The sequence below is a fragment of the Drosophila suzukii genome, chromosome X (assembly GCF_043229965.1).
Source record: "Drosophila suzukii chromosome X, CBGP_Dsuzu_IsoJpt1.0, whole genome shotgun sequence".
Taxonomy (NCBI): domain Eukaryota; kingdom Metazoa; phylum Arthropoda; class Insecta; order Diptera; family Drosophilidae; genus Drosophila; species Drosophila suzukii.
In genome coordinates, this window is record NC_092084.1 from 3,137,981 (window position 1) to 3,152,042 (window position 14,062).

Below are 14,062 nucleotides of genomic sequence, written 5' to 3' on the forward strand. Positions count from 1 at the left end.
TCATAAAATGAGAAAAATACCGTATTCAAACTAGAATTCGTTGAGTATTTGAACACCCGAAACGGACTTTATAAGAAAAACATTAAAATTTTATTATTTTATTCATATAGTAACATAAAAAAGGTGCACCTGGGTTTTGTAGGCGCTAGAGCAGGCATTATTGAGAGGTATAAAGCTTTAAACCCATTTATTTTAAACCTAGTTAAATGATTTCACCAGCAATATTTTTTGTTAAGAAGTATAGTACTTTTGGTACTAAGTTTTGAATGGCGCCCAAACAGGGAACCAATGCTTGAAGAGTACATCTTTTGTTACTTTAAATCGTTTAATACGATTTTCAAAGGTTTTAAATGATTACTGTTAAAACTTATCAAACGATTTAATAAGGAATATATTTCATTTTAAGTTTTAATGATTTCACCAGTTATAATTTTTGTTAAGAATTGAGTACTTTTGGTACTAAGTTTTGAATGGCGCCCGAACAGGGACCCAATGCTTTTGATGAATACATCTCTTGTTACTTTAAATCATTTAACACGGTGTTCAAAGGTTTTAAATGATTCGTTTTAAAACTTATTAAACGATTTAACCAGAAATATATTTCATTTTAAGTTTTCAAGGTTCAGGTCCCTGCTCGGGCGCCATCTGTGCATATTTTTTCAAGTGCATTGTCATGTGTGTGTACTCACGATATCAGCTGCCTCGGATGCATCCTCGTCCTCCTCCATCAGCCCCACATCCTCGTCATCTTCGGCGGCGGCGGCGGCATCTTCCTCCTCGCCGGTGGCAGCTGCAGCAGATGGAGCATATTGAATGTGGGCCGAGTCGGCGTCCTCATCCCCAATGTCTCCGTCGTGCTGGTCAAATATGTCCTCCGGAATGGAGGCCTCTTCTTGCAAATTGAAATCTGCAAGGCGAAAGCGAGAGGTGAGATGAGTGAGGGGGCGTCATTCAGGTGGGTAGACAGCAAAGACGCCACAGTCCCCACAATAAAATAACATAGAAAAGGTCAGCAGCCACAGCATCTCAAGTACATTCCGAAAAAAGGATATATACATATATGTACACCCCTGGATGTGTGTTCTTTTGCCGTTTACTTAAATAAAAGTAAGCTGCTTGAATTGACTTCCACTTGGGGTCGTCCTGCGAGCGGATATATATGCAGATATATGTAGATATATCCGTGTGAGGCCGCATGCATGACCTGGGCAAAATAGGTTCTTACTCATAGTTGAATAGACAAGAATTCTTTTTTTTCCACCCGTGGGGTGAATCTTTTATGCTCTGTCATTGACTGAATTGCCATTTGGGGAAACTCAAGAAAGGAAGCGGGGAGTGATGAGGTGATGGGACCGGGAACCCTCGTATGCAGGATTAAAATAAAAATGGCATTATGTTGTGCGTGTATGTGGAGGGCCAAACGAGCGATAAAAGACAGCGCAAATTGCCAGTGAAATTTGCCTTTTTTTGGGGTTGGAAGACACAGACGAAAGTATTATAGTACATCATTACATTCAGATTTTATAGTTTGCTTTCTATTTTAGATTATTTCAAAATAATTGAAACGTAGCTTCTCGAATTAAACAATAGCATTCAATAAAATTCTAACAATTAATTGAGGTATGATTAATAGGTTCCCAGTGTTTGAAGGACTGCATCTCCTGAGGGGCTTCACTAACTTTGCTTTCCTGTTTTCTTTATTTGTCCATTGTCCACACCTGCCGGGGGATTACAGCCAAGTTAATAATTTGACCAGGCCAGATGTTGCCTCTTCTAGGCCTCTCGAATTATGGAAATTTTATTCAGCACGCCCTTTATTATTGCCGCTCTGGTTTTGGGTCGTGTTTGTGCGACTAATTAAATTCTTTTTACTGTGATTAAATTAACACAAGCTCGGTAAACACTCACACAGCCAATCTCCGGAGACGAGCCTTCTCTCCGGCCATGGAAAGCAGTGAAAGAAACGCCGCCGGTGAAAGCAAAGTTGAGCCGAAGTGAGTGAAGAGCAAAAAATGCGAAATAAAATCACGCAAATGCTTTTTATGTCCCTCGACGCTCTGTGGCGACACATTTGTGGAGGGGTAGACGGGGCGTAAAGATTGGGGAAATGGGGACTACGGAATGGGGACTACGGACTGCGGAGTTGGTAGGCAGAGGCGCTCAAGTGGGCGCCGCATTGAGGTTATCGTCATCGCACAGTGGGAGGAAAACGGAAACAAACCATTAAGAAATAAGAACAAATCAAGTTAAGTAAATAAAGTAAACAATGTCAATTTTGGAGATTTAAAAACTCAAATTTTAACATATTTAGATCACTGAAATCTCCCAAGAAGGGGACTCAAAGTATGCGGAAAAATATTTCGATCTAAAATATATTTTAGCAAACTTTTTGATTGCATCTTAGTTATTTGTGTAGTACATTTTAGTGGGCTACAAAAAATGAGTGCATGATTTCAAATCTCTAAAGATGTATTCTTTATTTTAATGTTTTCCATATGTTGCTGAGAGCCAAATGAATTTGTCTAAGAAATGAAACGGGTTCATTATTTGTGTTCCACTTGACCCCACAGTGTTTCGGTGTGTCATCGCCTTTGTTGCCCGGCTGTCGAGTGGTTGGCTGCTTCATCTGTCCTTCCAGGCCCCCCACTAGTGAAGCGAGGCCCTCCGCCCCTGGTTATCCTTGCACCCCTGGCTGCCCTCTCCTTCTATGACTGTTTCATGGCATAATGAATAAATGTCGCATTAATTTGCACGCAGACCCAACGGGGGTTAGAGGGCAGGGGGAAATGGTAGATACCAGTGGTGGGGAGAGGGGGGGGGGGGCTGGGCGTATGAATGGGGCACGTTCTGCACTGACTTTGCTTGTGGAACGCTTGTTTTTCCTCATAGCTTTCGAGGCAAACAACGCAAATCCATGCCAAACACTCACGCACATATATTGCATATACGTGTATGAATGTCATACAAAATCGCGTAAACAAAGTGACCCCTAGAAATGCCCCCTTGCAACCCCTTCTCGAACCCCTTCTTTTTCCGCCCCTTTTACCCCTTCTCGCTGCCATTGCATATTTGAATTTTGTGGCACTCCGGAGTTTAATTATTATGCTTGTAATGAGCATGTTGCATATTTTAGCAGGCCCACAGTCTGCTTTGCTTAACCCCTCCCAGCGGTTTTCCCTTTTCTATTTTCCCAACCCCCCTCTGGCTATTTCCTCTATCCACTTTGGGCTAATTAATAGACAGACCGGACAGATGATTCTGTTTCATGCAGTGCAGCACAGCGGGTACTCGCCGCTCGTTTTCCCATCGCCCTGCCTTAATTAACCCATTATGGCCTGTTGATTTTTAGCCCCGGCCCTCTTTTGCACCTCTGGCTGTTCGCTTACAACTTTTTGCATAATTATCCAACGATCTATTTGTCCATTAACCTGAGCAATTTGTTGGCCATCGCCCGTAAGCATTTTCCCATTTTACTTAAAGCATAAAACATTGCCTACTTTTGGGTGGTCAAAGCCACCCAGGGGGCATTTTTTACGAACCACAAAAATGAGATTATTAGAAAAGGGGGCAGCAAAAAAAGAAAAACCTTTAAACAGAACTAAACCAAAAACCAAAAATAAACAGGGAAAATCTGCTTCTGAATAGCCAACCAAATAAACGAACGCTGTGTTAGATAACGTTTCGCATGGAATTTTGCTGGTGCCCTCAGATTAGAAATGGTTGAATAATCCCAACCATTATGGCTTTAACATATCTAGGGGCATTTATTGTTTTGTACGTTTTGGGCATGAATAAATGATGGCGAGTGCAAGTTTTGGTCAAAGGAAAATTTAATTTAATTGGGTTTTTTTTTAATGCTAATTAACTGGCAAAAGATTTAAAGGTGATAATACTATTTTCGCATAATGGTTTTATTAACTTTCATTTATTTGTAGGATAGCTCTCTGCACTTTTTCTGTTACAATGAGGTAAATCACGTTTTAAGGTGTATAAAAGTATTTTTCGTTGCATACTTGTGGGCACTTTTAAAAGTGATTTCGAAATTCTGATGATTTACGTGCCTCGACTCAAGATGGGGGATGTATTATATTATTATACTCTGCGAAAACTATTTATTAAGACCACCTACGTATACTACTTTTTCCCAAGCTCAGAAAGCTTTGCATTTTTTATGAGACTTGCAATATTATCTCGACATCACCTTTAATAAGATCTGTTTACTACAGAGTAAATTTATTGTGGTGGCGCGCGAAGCCTGGATCCTTTGAGTCCTCTGGTATCCTCTGGTATATGTGTGCGAACTTGAGTGCTGGTGCCCCTTGTCTGGGCCTGTGTGCGTGTGGGTCTCAGTGTGTTTGGCATTTAAATTTATTTAGTGCATAGTTGCCAGCAAGACAACAATGGCGGCCACAAAAGCCACTAAAGTCTAATTAAAATGTCCGCAACCGTAACAATGTGCGGGACAAACCCATTGTTGTTCTTGTTATTCTCGTTGTTGATGCGACAACAAGCAAAAAAGCACCACCCACTCGAACTTAAATGGAATGCCAGAAATTGTTGAAATTGTTTTGGGCGAAATGCAAAAGTTAGCCGCCAACAATCTGGATCACTTGACATCTGCCCTTGAAAAACTCCCATGGGTTGTTGGTTGCTTTGGCCTCCTCCCACCAACGCTCCACGCGGCGTATGCGTAATATATGTCATCGACATTCGTCCTGGTCGTGATGTTTTGTCAATAAAATAACAAACAAACTAAACGTAATCTGCGATGAGCTCTGAGCGGGTAGTCGTGCAACGTGACGTATGCGTAATGTGCTGAGCAGTTTTCCCAAAAAAGGGAAAAGAAGGGATGCAGAAAGTCAGAAGACTAATTCCGACAACTTGCATTCACTCACGTCCAGGGAAGCTGTTATGCCATTGAGTTTGACTTGCAGTTGACTGCTGCTCACAGTACGTAATGAAATGCAAGTCTTGTGGCTTGTGCACCACGGCGTATGCGTAATATTTTAATGGCAAACTCTAATTGGTCGAAAATAAGTTAGGGATTTAAATTAAAGCAAAATATTAAATTACATAAATAAATTAGGTACTTTTTGTGCAGAAATAGTAAGAAATATAACAAATAACAATGTCTCCATACATTAAAATCTAGATTTATTTCTTAAAGGACACTGTTGTCATTTAAATGCTTTAAATCTTCTTTATAATTTTAATGACTGAGCTGCAAAATTGTAATTTAAATTGATTGTTGGCATGAATAAAATGCAAGTCTTTTGGCTTGTGCAACACGGCGTGTGAGCAATATTTTAATGGCAATCTCTAATTGATCGAAATGGTGTGCTCTAAGAAGAAGTTAAGGCTTGAAATTAAAGCAAAATATTGAATTACAAACATGATTTAGTTAGATTTACTTAAGATATAAATTAAATAATAATATCCCCTTAAATGAAAATGGATGTATTTATTATATTAGGAGGTTTCTATAAAATGTTTGTATAAATTCTTCTTCTGAGGCACGAAAAATGTCGGTGAAACAATGCAAAGTTGAGGTATGCTTTGAGGGAAGAAGCCCAGCATGGCAGGCTTACAAAGTGCTACAACTATCGATGTATGAATATGCAATTCAATTTCCAAATAGGATTTGTGTGGCTTACAAGGCACTTCCATTGCCTGGCAAACATTTGCACCGCCTGTGCACCAGCATCGCCAGTGCTTTGTAATCCCCATCTCTAAGTGGGGACAGGAAAACAACCCGCCAACCCTTAACCCATAACCCATAAACCTTAACCCATCAACCACCCCCTTAACTATTCATCGATGTCATGGCATATTTAAACATAAGCCAAGCTAATGTTCCACACACACACACGCACACACACATATTGATGTGCTTTGGAAAGTGCAAAATGTTCAAAGCTTCCCATTTAAATCGGCTTAATATCTCCCTGCCTTTTTCGACCTGACAAAAACCCGAACCCATTTGCATTTTTATGATGCTAAAATTGCAACATATTCCCAAAAAGGCCAACAACAAAAAGTTGTTTCAAAATGTGATAAATATATGTGTGTATATAAAAAAAAAGAGGAACCAACAAAAAAGCAAAAAGGAAAATGCAAATAGATATGTGTGTGTATGGGGCAGCAAAAAAAAGGAAAAGCACCGAAAATGGCAACTTTTATTTTTGTTTTTTTTTGTCAAAACCTCGAGACCAAAATAGGCGGAAAATGCGGGGGACCAAAGAGGAAAAGTCGGATTTGCGCATTAAAAATTCCTACGAAATATGCTTAATAAACCGACAAAGCCATTTTTGTTCTACTTATTGTTTCTCTATGCCTTTTTATACATTTCGGCATATCCTTCCTGTTCCATTGTCATATTTTCTGTCCCCTGTGTAAGCAAAATGTTATAGAAAATTAAGCCAGCGGGTAAAATACTAAAAATCACAACAAAACTCCTAAGTAATTGGGAGTTTAGCTACTCTGCAATATTAAAAAATAAAAAATGTACATCATTTGGAGATTAAAACACTTCAGAAGGAGCCTAAAGTTAAAGTAAACCAACATTTTCTGAGAGTAAACAGAATAAAATAAGCCCTTTTTACTTGCAACCATTTAAATAGTCGAATTTAGATTGCCCAAAAAAGAAAATATAGAACCGACTTCCTTAAATATATATTTCTTATAGCAGGTTTTGGTTTTTTCCTATAGAATAACTTACTTTGCGGCACAACTGCCAATAATAGATAAATAAAAGAACAATATATGTGTGGCCAAATTTATGATATGCTTATATGCGATATGTTTTATATCCTTTTGCAAGGAATCCATAAAACCACCTCGTTATGCCAAAATAAGGAAGAAAAACAAAGAGAAAAGCACAGAAAAAGGCAGGAAAATTCGACCAAAGCAACAGACATACGCAGAACACAAATGGGTGGGTACTAAACTGAGAAATTTGGAAGTAGAACGAAGGTGGATCGGGGAGTGCCAAAATAAGAAGACATTTATGGATTAGGAAAAAGATATTTGAGGCCTAACCTTGTGTTACTTGTACTTTAATAAATAAAATTAATTAAACATACATTAAAATACATCAAATAAATTTAAAAATATATATATATAAATTGTAAATTCTGATTTAATATTATACAAACCCACCTAAAAATTGTTAGATTTCATTGAATATTAATTGTTAAGTTCGTAAAATGCACCTAAAATATGTATCAATTTATTAAATAGTGAACATATTTGTTAAGCTGTCTGCAACTGCAAATCCTGATTTAATATTATACAATCCCACCTCGTTTTAGCACGGAAAATGCCTTAATATATGTATGTATTTATGAGTCTGTACACTTTTTTTGTTGTGTATGCAAGCCAACCTGTTGTTTCATCGTGTTTTTTATGCCTCTGATTTGCCTCCCTGTTGTCCTTGTTTCTTTTGTTGTTGGTTTTTATGGGCCAGGGGCGGGGTTGCTAAAATACGAGTAGTGGGGTTGGGTTTTCCCAGGGATTGTGAAAGCGTTTAATGCCATTGAAAGTAATTTGCCACACAGATGGACAGGATGGGAAAAAGGAAATTGGGTGGTGGAAAAAGAGGGCTGGAGAGCAATGTGTGGTGACTTAAGCTAAGCCGATTTCTCTCATTTCACTTCATTTGAGCTCAACAACAATTTTCCCCCGGCTTTTCGCCCCCATTTTCCTTACGGCCAATAAGCAAATTTGCAAATTTGCAAATTCTTCCCTTTGGCCAGACTTTTTGGGGCAACAGGTGACAGAATTCCCTATCCCTTTGGCTTATAATTAAATAAATTAAAGCCTAAATTAATCAAAGGCCCCATGCTCAAGTGGGCGTGGCAGGAATAAGAAACCACTGAAGTGTAGTAGATACTCTCTGTTTTTTTGTGGAGCATGTGTGGTGTGTAATAAAATTGATTTTAGGTGTATAAATAGTTGAGATAATTTATTTTTTGACCAATTTTCAAATTTTTTGTATTTTTTTGAAAATTTTTCAGAAATTAAATTTTTTAGATTTTAATGCCAGTCGATTGGGAATTTAATTACGAGCTCAACGAGGTATCACATTCCTTAACCTGACTTCATTTCGCAATTTGTCGAACAAAATACTGATTTTTTTTGTGCAAAAATAGGAAACCTTATTTTTTAACAAAAAATGCGATATTTTTAGGCCGTTTTTATGTCGTAATTTAGTCAAATTGGGGCGCACAACAAAAAGACCGACTGTTATGAGCAGCTAACAACCAAGGCTATCGATCCATATCACAAATCGGGAAATTTATTTTTTGATCAATTTTCGCATTTTTCTATCATCTATTTTTTTCAAAATTTTTTCAAAAATTAAAGTTTGAAGATTTAAATGCCAATCGATTGGGAATTTAATTACGAGCTCAACGAGCTATGGCATTCCATATTGCGACCTTATTTGGCCAAATAATTGCCAAAATACCTAGTTTTTTTGGGTCGAAAAATAGGTAGTAGGATTTTAAACAAAAACACCCCTATATTTTGTGGTTTTTCAATCGTAACTTGGTCAAAACTAGGCGCACAACTAAGAGACTGACTGTTTCGAGCAGCTAACAACCTGGGCTAACGACCCCCATCACTTTTTGAGAAATGAATTTTTTGACCAAATTTCGCAATTTTTATAAGTTGATTTTTTTGCGAAAATTGATCGAAAATTAAAGTTTCCAGTTTTAAATTTCAATCGATTGGGAATTTAATAACGAGTTCAACGAGGTATGACATTCCATATTCCGACTGTATTTCGCAAAATGATTGCCCAAATACTTTGTTGTTTTGGGGTAAAAAATAGGTAGTAGGATTTCAGACAAAAGTACCCCTATTTTTTGAAGTTTTTCAAACGTAACCTGGAGCAGCTAAAGACATAGTTTTTAATCTCCATAACTTTAAGGTAAGTTAATTTTTTTACTTTTGGTTTTTCATTTTTCATAGGGGGTTCAGGATTTTTGACTAAAACACACATTTTCGCATTTATTCAGTCATGATGGATTGAAAAATCAATTACAAATGTATATTACTTAACATTTAGTTGGGAAATATTGGGTTTCCACAAAAGTTGAAAACTTCTAAATAAATTTCAGTTGAATAAAAATACGTTTATTTAAAAAAGACTATATCTTCCAACTTGGCTAACTTTATGAGCTCATGGCTGCAGTTGCATGGCAAGTGGCCATGTGAGATGTCCATTAAACCGATTACGGTTTTATAGCGCTTCACTGGGCAGCTCAAGTTGGCCCCGCCCCCGACTCTGCCCCCTGATTCCGCCCGCCTTTCCAGACCGTTCATCAACTTTTAGGAGCCTCGTGCTCAGTGGAGTGTTAAGCGTTTTGGCACACAAAACCACGCACATTCCAGAGCGCCAAAATGAGGGGGTGGTGGTTCTGGTGGATGATCCTTTGGTCCTTTGGTCCTTTGACCAAGACGCGGGGCAAACAACACGGCCACTGCTCCTCAGCGGAGCACAGACAGGGAAACAAACGCAGACATGGGCAAACATGGACAAACACAAACACCGGCCCAAGTGGCCTGTTTACAAGGCCTCTACATGGCAGCTGCGTGGCCGAGACGAGCAATTAATTGAACTCCGGTCGAGGCCCCAGCTCTGGGTTCTCCTCCCCCAGATCCCCTAACTCCACCTCCTCCTCCTCCTTATCATCTTGCCCATCCTGAACTCCGACTCATAAAATCCAACACAGCCAAGCCAAGGGAACAAATGCAAACAAAGACTGTGAAACATTGGAACTTTGGGTAAAGAGCAAATTGCACAGGGGGAAATAATTCCAATTTACTAGTACAGTTCATTAACGATTTATCTGTGATTAAAAAATATTGTTTCATAATAATAACAGCTTTTAATGGATTTGAAGAGTGGGAAATGGCCCAATCAATTTATTAATTAAGTTAAAATTCTCAAAACCATGCCTCAAACATAAACGAAAATAATTATAACTTCCTGTCATCCTTTACGTCAGAAAATTTAATTTTTTTAACTTATTCAACCTTTTGGCTTATTAAAACTTATTAAAAAATGCGATCCAGTTAATAAATTAAAGTTAAGTTATTTTCAATACATTTATTATAATACTCTAATTTAAATCAATTTAAAAGACAATTTCTTTAAAAGGTCATTATTTTTGCCTGTGTGCAGAGGATTTTCCCCGAGGGCCAAAACCAATGAATGTGGTTAAGCAAAAACGTTGGCCATGGCCAACACACACAATTCCATTGTCATGCTGTCATCGATTTAATTGGCATTGACTCAAGAATTCTTCGGTTTTTGGGAGTTAACTGACGTCAAACAACAGTGATTGTTGGCAAATTTTTGCAGAGTTGCGTAAGTAGAGTTTTTGGAAATTCTACGCCAATTAGAAAACCAAATGGTATTTTTGTGATTAAAAATGATCTCTAATAGGAATAGTTTTTCTAGATCTAATATTTACAGATTATTTGACTATAGGGATTTTTCTAATATTTTAGAGACCGTTTTTTACAAGTACAATTTTAACATTTATAATTTTTTCTGAGTTGCGTGAGTTTAGAAAAATGAGGTTCCAATAGAGGGTCATATAGATAGGAACTATTTTATTTAGGTGATTTTTTCCAATATCTTAGAGTGAGTTTTTCCAAGTACCTGACAGCTATCACCGCAAAAACGTGTGCTATTCTGGCTTGCTTTAGCCCGGCTTGCAAGTTTAATACCAAGATTACCACGTTTTTGCTGTCTTAGCCATGTGACTTTCTCGGCAGCAATAACAGTAACACTTTGGCCAACAATCGTAGGCTGGTTGGAACACATGTCCTGCGACAAGTCCTTTTGCCTCGCCTTTTTTTGTGCCTTTGGGGCTGTAATCGACGTTGCAAAACACTCGGGGATTTTGTTCCAGCCCCCTCTATTATCTGGCCGCCGCCCATGTCACTTCCTTACAAATGGCAAAAGGGGGGTGAGATTAAAATTTCATTGCGGCGGAGTGCTGATGATTTTGCCCGCCATGAAGGAGGAATAGAGTGGAGCTTTGTGCTTTGTGAAGGCAGAGGAGATGAGAAGCTTGTGGTTTCATAGAAAATTAATTACGACGGGATTTTAGTTACAGTAAACAAATTGTGTTTTGGGGCTTGTGTTCGGGAAATGTGGTATCAATTAAAATTAAATATTTAATAATGTCATTTTCAAATTGTAAATTCTATATATTATATAATATGTTGACAAAATTCTATTTTATAGATTATAAAAAGTTTGCTGAAAGTAAATATTATGCAGATTTTTAATTATATACCCTTCTAAAAGTCTTTTCAACTTGGATAATATAAAGATATAAATTTGAAATATATCTAGGGATAAAAAAGTCTTAGAGCTACATTTTACTGCATACTCTTAAGCATATTTTAAAAGGTTTTGAAACCTGAAAATAGTTCTGTAAAACCAATTTAATTTATTAGTTTAGTAGCTGTGGCCTGGTCCAAATCTGCGCTTATCACTCTTTAGCGCCCACCGTGACCCGTGATCAGTCACTGGTTGTGACCGAGACTGTGCCCTCAAAACTGTCCAACTCTTGATGGATTACGCCCCAGCTCCATCTGCAGCTTCGGCCGTCAGAATGAAAATCAAAGTCTGTGGACGGGAGACGAGAGTGATCCGAACTGATAAATCCCTCACAACATGCAAACCCCCCCCCCCACTCGTTGTTGCAGGAGCAGGAAAACATCATTTACAAGCCGATGAAACTTTCTAGTCTGGCGAAACAGTTTCGTCTCTAAACTTTTCACTCAGACCAAAAAACCAAAGACCCGCTTGCAGCTTATTGTGGAATTATGCAAATTTACGCAGCTGTAGCTGTTGATGTTCCTGTTGTGTTCCTGCGAAAGGAGGGAAAGCGATTTGGACTCTGGTACATCGGCTTCAGCTGTTTTTCGCCATAATGCAATCATAAACGAGACACAGATACACGCCGGGCCGTTGGTCCATTTGTTCGGAGAGCTCTGTCGCCATGCGAATGACAAACTCCGCCAACTCTGCCAGAAACACAAAACATACGGACTCCGGGACTCTGGGAAAACCCCGGAATTGTCGAGGGGAAAATGTTGGGAAAATGCCGACTGCTGTCAGTTGAGTTGACAACACGAGCGCTTACAAAACGTTTCCCAGTTTCGGCGGAGGTCCTAACTAACCAGAGCTATACATCACCCTCAAAGTAGGGTGTTTCGGGTTGGACACGGCAAGTCCTGTCAAAAAATATTTCTTAAGCACATATGAAACCTGACCAACGCCGATATTTTTTGCAATTTTAAAGATGAAAATAGGTAAACACAAGTCTCTAGAAGTTTAAGACTATTTTAAAAACAAGTCTACAATTATGCTATGCTATTTATCACTAATAGTTTTTTAAAAGTGACTTAAAAATAGTAGTACAAAATATACATTTTTAGACTCCTTAAATTCAATTTATAGACAGATTTGGTGAGCCCTAACGCTGCCACCCACAAAGGCAGTTTGTGTTTTTCATTTCTCAGTTTCAGTTTCGGTTTTGGCGTGGCTTGTCTGTGAGACTTATGGCCAAAAGCAAACCCGCCAAAAAGGAGGATGGCGTGTGGTGTGTCCTCATGAAGGAAAGCGTGACCCGACCGCAAGGGCAAAGGAGATTTGGGCAATCCTTGGCGGAGGCAAGCCACGTATTTGTGGCGCAATTAAGGTGCACACACTATCGTCTGATGGAAAGGTCTCGGCATTTTTCCGTTTTGCAGATCACCCAACAACCTGCCATAGGCAGTTTTTTAAACTGTTTTGCAACACTGGTTGGTCAGAAAGGAAACATAATTAAAGGTGGTTAGCTTGAAAATCCATATTTTTAACTTTTCATCATGTAGTACTTGGAAAAAATGAATAACCTTAAGAGTTTACTTATGAAATTAAAGTCCCTAACTTCTAAGCCTAATATCCTGGCAGCCATGTCAAGTTTTTAAAATGTTACTTCAACACTCAGAAAGTTCTGAATCGTTTTAACACCTCTTGAATGGCTCAACTTTTTTGACAGCTCGAAAACACCTTGCACCTGGTTGGCGAGTTCAATTTTCTTGGGTTAGGCGCTTTTTTGTGTGGGTATATAATTAATATTTGCAGACAGACAGACAGCAGACAGACGACAGACAGATAGACAGACAGAGAAAACATAAATAAATCACCGGGCTGTCAGCGGTTTTTCGCTTTCTACAAGCTGTTGTCATCAGATCCCAGCCAGTAGCATATCGATTTAATTAAATATAAATCTCCCACGGTTATGAGCCCCTAAGCTGCCCTCGATTTGTGGCCAAAATCCGGGCATTGACAGACGCCACCTGTCGTCAAGGATATGACTGCCCAAAATTGCTTCTCTTTCAGCCAGCTTTATATTTATATTCCATCCAATTCGATTCGTCGCGATGCGATTCTATCATTTTTGGAGTCTGCCACATTGATTATTAATTTCTACTTCGACTTCTATTTCCATTACAGTTTCCCTCAGTTTCCCTGGGTTGCGTAAAGCAGCACCCAATGTTATAAGGTAAAATTCAAGGACACGTAAATGGAATTCGCTACGTGCGACCGCCGAGAGCTGAAAGCCCCAGAAAGAGGCAAACAAACACGAAAAACACACACATAAGAGGGAAATAAGAGGAATTCAGAAAGATGAGGAGGATTAGGCGCCAAAAAGGACCGACAACAAGGTAAGGGACAGGCAGTGTCAGTGCCAGGGTTCCATTCTCACAGGTCCTTGAAAGGGATTGGTCCTTAAAGTATTCGTTTTGAACTTAACAAAGATCTTAAAGAAAATAAATAGTTTGAAAAATTAAAAGAAAGTTCAGGACAATACACAGGTTATTGCAAAATTATTTTAGGTTAGGTCAGTCCTATAGAAAAAGTAGGGGTTTGGGGAACAAAATATCCGTTATTATCATAAAATATATTAAATTCTAATTAAAAACAAGATATATTTAAACTAATTAATTGCCTTAACAATTAGGTCTTATAAAACATCCATCTTAAATA

The 14,062-nt window shown here is 38.5% G+C and overlaps 2 protein-coding genes across 2 annotated transcripts in view; one reads left to right on the forward strand and one right to left on the reverse strand.

Annotated features, from left to right (window-relative positions):
• The window catches only part of Ypel (Yippee-like), a 67,719-nt gene that overhangs the window by 31,174 nt on the left and 22,483 nt on the right, over window positions 1-14,062 (forward strand). The window lies entirely within an intron of this gene.
• Window positions 1-14,062, reverse strand: part of LOC108015230 (LIM domain-containing protein A) — a 43,653-nt gene that overhangs the window by 8,941 nt on the left and 20,650 nt on the right. Inside the window, exon 2 of the mRNA XM_070997247.1 lies at window positions 690-907. Within this exon, the coding sequence (XP_070853348.1) occupies window positions 690-907 (218 nt within the window). The remainder of the gene's footprint in view (window positions 1-689; window positions 908-14,062) is intronic.